Source organism: Perca flavescens, chromosome 14 (assembly GCF_004354835.1).
Source record: "Perca flavescens isolate YP-PL-M2 chromosome 14, PFLA_1.0, whole genome shotgun sequence".
Classification (NCBI taxonomy): Eukaryota; Metazoa; Chordata; class Actinopteri; order Perciformes; family Percidae; genus Perca; species Perca flavescens.
This window is the reverse complement of record NC_041344.1, coordinates 2,519,755-2,528,167: the sequence shown is the minus strand read 5'-3', so window position 1 is coordinate 2,528,167 and position 8,413 is coordinate 2,519,755. Positions and strand designations below refer to the sequence as shown.

At 42.2% G+C, this 8,413-nt stretch overlaps 1 protein-coding gene and 2 long non-coding RNA genes across 3 annotated transcripts; 1 reads left to right on the top strand and 2 right to left on the bottom strand.

The window, feature by feature from the left end:
- Window positions 1-1,899: 1,899 nt before the first annotated feature.
- Window positions 1,900-2,254, bottom strand: LOC114567691 (uncharacterized). Its single transcript, XR_003694226.1, has 3 exons — window positions 2,221-2,254; window positions 2,045-2,155; window positions 1,900-1,938 (listed from the first exon to the last, which is right to left on the bottom strand). It is a non-coding gene; the product is annotated as an uncharacterized LOC114567691 (long non-coding RNA).
- A 35-nt stretch (window positions 2,255-2,289) lies between these two features.
- Window positions 2,290-2,727, bottom strand: LOC114567683 (uncharacterized). The gene is made up of 3 exons (XR_003694219.1): window positions 2,675-2,727; window positions 2,500-2,587; window positions 2,290-2,383 (listed from the first exon to the last, which is right to left on the bottom strand). It is a non-coding gene; the product is annotated as an uncharacterized LOC114567683 (long non-coding RNA).
- A 4,614-nt stretch (window positions 2,728-7,341) lies between these two features.
- On the top strand, window positions 7,342-8,267 carry LOC114567672 (gastrula zinc finger protein XlCGF71.1-like; the record flags this gene model as incomplete). Its single annotated transcript, XM_028596782.1, has 1 exon — window positions 7,342-8,267. A coding segment is annotated over one exon (681 nt), but the record flags the coding sequence as incomplete, so codon positions are not given.
- Window positions 8,268-8,413: the final 146 nt, after the last annotated feature.

Sequence of the window (8,413 nt, the reverse complement as noted above, 5' to 3'; positions counted from 1 at the left end):
GGAATATACGCTTGAAGGACCATTATGTGACAACTGCGCAGGAGCAGGTCTATCTGATGTGTGTATTTTCTCACTGTTGCTTTCACTAGGTCTAGCGCGAGGCATAGTTCGGGCCCATGCTTGAATATTTTGCATGCATTGCACACAATCGTGCAAAATCCTGAGGATTGTTTACTGCTCTTGTGTAATCGTCCTTGCACGCCATTCTAGTTCCTCATCAATACGAGCATCACACTCCCCTAGGGGTTCAGATTTTTTTTTTGGGTGGGGATGACATTTTTTTTTTTTTTTTTTTTTTTTATTTTGCACAAACTATAGACTGTTTTAACACTTTTTTTACTGCGGGTCATATTCATTGTGTTTTTAAGGCATACTATCATAGGATCAAGCATTGAATTGAGAGAGCTGACATGAGAGGCAATAGCTGTGCCAAAGCCTGTGACCATATCAACCAAATGCGTGTTAGCACTGGCCTGAATGGCTAAGCGCAGCTCAAAGTCTGTGACCAAACGGTCAATTGTGTGTTAGCTGTTTGCAAGACATCTAATTTATTCATAAGACCATTGTTTTGTTTTCGTAATTCGGCTAATTCTGATTGTATTTGTTTATAAGGGTCAGCGACTGCAGGTTGTTGAGGGGATGTGTTAACACAATACTCAAAAAACTCTGCACTCTCAAGTAATGTTAACTGCTCAGGACCTCCTAGTGCCCCACCTTGTTCAAACCGATTGTTAGTAATATAATTAGGTACTGTTTGCTTATCAAGGAATGGAACGTTAACCTCTAATACATTTACAGGAGTGGTTATGGCGGTATTAGCGCTGTTACACTTTTTATCTGCCACAGTTATAACAGAGGTGTGTGGTATACAGCTGACATAATCGGTGCCTTCCTCGGTGCTATAGATACAGTTAAAGAGGTATTCACCTACATTATATTCAGGGTCCTCCTGCAAAGCAGCCTGACACAGTTGGTGGGGTAAGCTGTGTTGCTGTTGGTCCAGTGTCTTCAGACTCTTCTCCCGTAGCTCCCCGATTTGTCTGACGTGATGTAGGGACGGGTGCTGTTAGCTCTGTGTCTTCAGACCCTTCGCCTGTAGCTTCACGATTTGTTTGGCGTGATGTGGGGCTGTCGCTGTTAGTCCGGTGTCTTCGGATGCCCGCCTACTTCTATGGCATGGATTGTCTAGAGGTATAACAAAATATTTTTGGTTAAATAAAGACACACACAAGCACACACACACACACACACACACACACACACACACACACACACACACAAGCACACACACCTCATCAGATGTCTTTTGTTCCTCTCAATGGTGACACTTGGTGGCTGGTAGGGCGTTGGTGTACTAGGCGGCGACCAATGCAAGGACTCTTCAGGTGCCTTTTGTAAAGGGAATCCTTTTGTTCCCTCTCAATGGAGACACTTGGTGGCTGGTAGGGCGTTGGTGTACTAGACGACGACCGATGCAAGGACTCCAAGTCTTTGCGTGCAAGTTAGCTGCTAAAACAAAGGAAAAAGCTTTTTAACAATATATACATTTTATTTAAAAATCTTTTATAACACAATGTAAATATATTCTGCTAGCTACAAATGCGTTTCTCACCTCTGCAGTGGTGTTAGGAACACCCGATACAGTGTCTGGGTAAGGCGTGTCTGGAACAAAGGAAGGGCTTCTTCTTTTGGGCGGGAGACCGGTCGTGTATGGCTTCACAGGCTGGAATTAGCATTAGATTAGATTTTTTTTTTTTTTTTTTTTAAATACAACACGCTATTTTACTGCTTTCCTTTTAAACTCACCTCAATAGATCTCTTCCTAGATCTCTTCTTAGGCTTGTGTGGACATACGTGATTGCTCCATGGGGGTGACTGTGTGAAATCGCCCTCAGGCGCCAAATACAATGTAACTAAGTCTTCCGTCGCCTTTAGTTGCTAAACAAAGGAAAAAAGCCTTTTTAAAAAATATATACATTTTATTTAAAAAGCTTTTTACAACACTATGTAAATATATTCTGTTAGCTACAAAAGGTTTTCTCACCTCAGCTGCTGTGTTACTATCATAAGATACAGTGGTCGGGTAAGACGAGACCGGAACAAAGGAAGGGCTGCTACTTTTGGGCGGGAGACCGGTCGTGTATGGCTTCACAGGCTGGAATTAGCATTAGATTAGAAAAAATACAACACGCTATTTTACTGCTTTCCTTTTAAACTCACCTCAATAAATTGCTTCTTAGGCTTACGATGGCGAGCGTTAGGCGTAGCAGCAGCCACAGAGAGGGGCATCGAAGCACATGGTCTTTCAACAGGATTGATTTCAGCCACATGGGAGAGCGAGTAGCCCTCGCCCTTGCGGATCCTTTGTTCAGGGGCTGATTGTCTAGACAAAGAAAAATATATATATATATATATATATATTAGATGGCTACAAACACAGTGATAAATTAAACAGTAATAAATATTACATACTGAAAGAGATAAATAAACCGTAAATACCTGTTTGCTGTGTTCTTATTCCTTATTAGAGTGGCCTTTGGTTTAATGTTCTGGCGTGTTGGGGTCTGTAGGAATGGGCTACACGGAGCTTTTTAAAAAAAAAAAACAAAATGAATGAAAACACAGTACTAAATCAATTAATGCTGTAGTGTATAATATATTTATAAGTTTTTACCTTGTGGTTTAATAGTTTCGTCAACTAACACAGCCACGTTATCCCAGCTCTTTTGCACGATCACCTAATGATGCAAACTACATTATAACAAACAAAAAAAAAAAACGTTTTTAAGTCACAAATGTCTGAATGAATTAAATACCTTACAATAAGCTTCTTTTTTTTTTTTTAAATATACTCACCAAATGCAGCCATTGCTGTAGAACCGAATCCTCTTTCTTCAGAGGACTTTGTTGAGAAAACGAGGGAAAGTTTTAGCTAGCCACGTAGCTACAAAATGCAGGTAAAAAGTGAGCAGACCCGTCTTGAAACAAGGGGTTTTAAACACCACAAACCAAACCCCTTTATGACGATTTAACACTCACAACAAAAGACCCCACATTTACAAGCTAGCTACTGGTCTAACACAACTTTTTTTTTTTTTTTTTAACACTAGCGTCATGTGGTACAACCCACCAGCATTACGAACACACGATCAAAGTTTTAGCTAATTCATGAATGACTGAATGAATTAAATAGCTTTGAACATTCTTAAACACAAGCTTTACTTACCACTTGTAGGTAGCGATGAAAAAAAAGAATTAAAAAGTGAAACACCAGAGGGCTTTTTGATGTGGAAAAAAACGTGGAAACAAGCTAGTTACCAGACTAGCTAAAAAAACATCTAAAAGAGCTAAATAGCAGTAAACAAAAGGCTAAAGAGGGCACTGCTGAGAAACGATCCCTAGTTGTTTTTCACCAAAACATAAGACAAACTCCAGATGACCTTTTGTTGCGGAAAAACGCAAGCGTGGTAAAAAGGGTGCTACACGCACTATGAATGTCCTCCGTCGTGTATAGCTTCGTCTGTGAGAATCCGCCTCCGCTCAAGTGCACCAGACCCCTGTAGTGGTGAAGCGGCCGCCCACACTACATACGTCACCACGTTCGCGAGATGCGCTCCCATATTCGGACACTAGATGGCTATCGCGGGTGTGCCGACATTCGACCGCTGCGTCATCACATCCGCTAGATGCGCACGCAGTTTCGACGACGGGATGCGCTCCCATATTCAGCCGCTAGATGGCGCCGCAGTGTGCCGACGTTCGACCGCGACATCATTACGTTACGTCATGTATGCGCGCCGCAGCTTCGGCGATTAGATGCACTACCATATTCGGTCACTAGATGGCGCCCGCGAGTACCAGCAACGATTAGATGCAGTACCACATTCGGCCACTAGATGGCGACCGCGAGTACCAACGGGCACCCGCGACGTTACATGCACGCTCATATGACCAGATTACAGGGTGGGTTTGCGCGTGCGTGTGATGACGTCACACATGCACGCGCGAACCCACCACCTTTATACTACTACTGTTCTAGCTGTTTTATTATTAATGATTATTTATCTAAAATCTAAGCGTGAAGATATTTTTGCGAGAGCACCAACTGTCAACTCTAGAATATATCGCGCAATATCGATATCGAGGTATTTGGTCAAGAATATCATGATATCTGATTTTCTCTATATCGCCCAGCCCTATATCAGAAAATATGGGACGTAGAAATAAGCGCTGAAAATGTGTAGAAGAAAAAATGTAACAATTTAAAACGTTGGAAAAAAAACTAACACAAACCTTATGGCGCTTTGATTTCATAAAAGGTACTCCTGTTGTTATACAGTATTTATGTTCACATTTTATTGTTATTTGAACAGCTGAGCATTGAACCAGGTGAAGAAACCTGTTTATTATTTATTCATTTGATTTAGCAACTGTTCACTGAAATAGCCGGTTTCTATGAAACTACATGTGACATGTCATATTTGAACATTTGCTCTCATTTTGCGGAAAAGATATCAGGATATTTATCGATATTCAGCCAAACTATATCGGGATATGACCTTTGGTCCATATCTCCCAGCCCTAGTTCACTGTACATATTTCAATGATAATAAACAGTTTATTGTGGACAAATTCCTCTGCCAGTAAACATACACAGAAATAATATGTTTTAAAATTATTCATAAATAGGCCTATGTATAAAAAAAACAACACATTATCTGTGTCTTTTCCCGTTCGTTGTCCTGCAGATAACACAAACAAACACCTGGCGATGTGCTGTTTGGAGGCTCGCGTAAGAAAACAGCAGAGAATCTTCTGTTATTGTGGCCTCCATGTTTTCACCCACCTGATGCTCTCGGCTACGGCCAACCGTTGGTGGCAGTCATGCAAAAAGTTGTTATGCCAAAGGCCCAATATAACAGAAGAAGAAGAACACGCATCCCGACCATGTGAATGCTGCCAGTCGGAAAAACAACGTAACCGCCGGGGGGGCGGTGCCTGTTATTCCGAGGTGGCATGAACGCAGCATAAGAAGGGAGTTTTTCCTCGCCACTGTCGCAATAGCCACTGCTAATGCTTGCTCTTGAGGGAATTACTGTAATTGTTGGGGTTTTGGAATTTATAGAGTGTGGTCTAGACCTACTCTATCTGTAAAGTGTCTCGAGATAACTTTTGTTATGATTTGATACTATAAATAAAATTGAATTGAATTGAACTCCAGGGGAGACACGCTTGATTCCTGTCAGTTCCATAGTGAGAGTGGTGCGCCAGAAAACTTAGGAATGATGCTGCAGAATATTAAATATGTAATAAATAGTTTTTCCGCGTGAGAAATACAATATGTGGCGGGAGTGCGTGACAGTCACGCTCAATGTGTGACACTTTAGAGCCCTGGTTTACTTGCAGCTCTGCTACAGTAGCAGAGAACCTTTAACCCCTTGACGCCTGAATTTATTCACAATTATATAAACAAAATATTATGTGTGTTTCTGGCTCCAAGCTGATGCTAAATTAAGTTGAGATTGTTAATTTGTCTATAGCAAATGGAATAGATATAAATTTAGGTATGATGCAAATTAGCGACAACAGGCATTATGGTAAACTTCTTTACAAAATGGTAAAATTAATAAAACACATTTTTCATTTTTCACATTTCATTTATGTCACAAAGTTGTTAGAACTTCTAAACTGTAAATGACAAATACATGGATCTTGACAACGGCAAGAAAGAAAACACTCTCCTACTCCCCAACATTGACAGTAGTTTCTTTAGGGTTAGGGGTGGGATTAGGGGCGGGATTAGGGGCGGGATTAGGGGCAGGATTAGGGGCAGGGTTAGGGGCGGGATTAGGGGCAGGATTAGGGGCAGGGTTAGGGGCGGGGTTAGGGGTAGGGTTAGGTTTAATTTCGCTTCCGTGAACCGGATGTATCTCCCACTCCGACCGGTCCTACGAGAAACCAGTGCATGCAAAAGGTTCGTAGGTATGTATCGCATGTAAACAAACCGGCATTGGGGGGAATACACCCACGCTATCTCGCCTGCAGTCGGAATGGAAGGGGTTTGATGCAAATTAGCGACAGTCGGCGTTAAGGGGTTAACGTTACCTGCCGGTCACATGGTCTCTAAACAGTCGGCTCACAGTGAAGTCCTGCACGGATCAACAGATGTTAGAGTCCGGCGGCTGCTCGCTCCGTTTGTTATAAGACGCACCGAGCAGATTAATATGAAGCCGCTCGGTGTTTGACTAGCTAATAATCCGTTAGCCTGTTATCTTGAGCTTTGTCTGAAGGCGCCGAGTGGCCAGCCAGGCTCGACACACCGACACATTCTGCACAGCCTCTGCTCAGTTTAACCGTTAAAGGCCCCTGTACTGGTCAGAGAGGCGTGGTTACTTTGTGTCTCGGTCCTCCGGTGTGTCCAGAGACGGGCTCCGGTCAGTTTTTAATTAGCCTACATTAGTAACAGTTCATTTTGTTACGGTATGAACTTGATCCTAGGAAAGGCAAAACAATAGAAGACCTTTGAAATGAAATCCAAGACTTTGTATACCAAATTCAAGGCTTCTAAGGCCTTAATTTGAGACGATCAAATTTAAGACTTTTTCAATGCTTTTAAGACCCTGCGGGTATCCTGACACACACACACACACACACACACACACACACACACACACACAGACACTCTCTAGTCTAGTGTGTGGTCTCGCTCCAGATTCTGGGAGATTTTATCTCATTTGCGGGTTTTAGCAAGCTGACCTTAAAAAGCTATGCTACTTTGTATCAGTTTGTTAGACTAAATTTGTAAGTTTTCATATCTATGATGATACAAACTACCTCATTGTTTATTATTATTGGTTTGAGTTTAGTTTGAGTGGTGGTCAGTAATGTGTCTGTTTCATTCTGTTTCCTGCAGATGTTGAGCAGCTGTTGGTGGTTAAAGAAGAGGTTCCCCCTGAGCAGCAGGAGTGTAGCTCCAGTGTGGACCAGCAGGAGGCAGAACCCCCCCCACACATTAAAGAGGAACAGGAGGAACTGTGGAGCACTCAGGAGGGAGAGCAGCTTCAAGGACTGGAGGAGGCTGATATCACCAAGTTCCCATTCACTCCTGTCCCTGTGAAGAGTGAAGATGATGAAGAGGAAGCTCAGTCCTCACAGCTTCATCAGAGACAAACTCAACACATGGAAACAGAAGCTGATGGAGAGGACTGTGGAGGACCAGAACCAGCCAGGAACTCACATCCACTTTTACAACCAGAGACTGATAATAGTGCTGATTGGAAGGAGACCAGAGAACCTCAGTCAGCTTTAAACTCTCTGAAACATGATTTAAAACATAAGAAAACATTCAGCTGCTCTGAGTGTGGGAAAAGATTTGTCCGCAAACAGCATCTGCTGACACACATGAGAACTCACACAGGAGAAAAACCTTTCAGCTGCTCGGTCTGTAAGAAATCTTTTACAGAAAGAGGAAGTGTAAAGGCACACATGAGAATCCACACGGGAGAAAAACCTTTCAGCTGCTCGGTCTGTAAGAAATCTTTTACAGAGAGAGGAAGTGTAAAGACACACATGAGAATCCACACAGGAGAGACGCCCTTTAGCTGCTCTGAGTGTGGAAAAAGATTTAACCACAACTCAGGTCTGAGGAGACATTTGAGAACTCATACAGGAGAAAAACCTTTCAGCTGCTCAGTTTGTGATAAAAGATTTGGCTGCATGACAAACCTGAAGAGACACATGAGAACTCACACAGGAGAGAAACCTTTCAGCTGCTCAGTCTGTAATACATCTTTTACACACAGTGAAGCTAAAAGGAGACACATGAGAACTCATATAGAAGAAAAACCTTTCAGCTGCTCAGTCTGTAAGAAATCTTTTATAAGTGCTAGCCATTTAAATTATCACATGAAACAACACAAAGGAGAGGAGCCATCTACTTCCTGTGTTAGTGGCAACAGGAAGCAGCAGGAGTGGAGCTCCAATGTGGACCAGGAGCAGCCAGAGAATCTCAGCCAGGTTTGAACTCTATGAACCATAGAAATAAAATGGATAGAAAGGCCATTTCCTTTCAAATCAAGGTAGCATAATAGTCAGTGTCAGCCATTTTTATGTGTACCATTGCCATGGTAACGTATAAACTTCAGCATAAGCCAACTTCTGGCGAGTCGCGGAGCTGAGGCTAAATGAGTCACATTAACTTCATGCTTCATCCACACAAAGCACACTGCTATCGCCACGAGTAACCGCTTTATTGGGCTCGTTTTCTGTGAGCGATGTGGCGAGTTGGTGACGTTAAAGCGGAGTTAACAAGCTAATGTTAGCCAAACAACAAGTTGTTCTCCAGCTGGCTGGATATATATATATATATATATATATATATATATATATATATATATATATATATATATATATA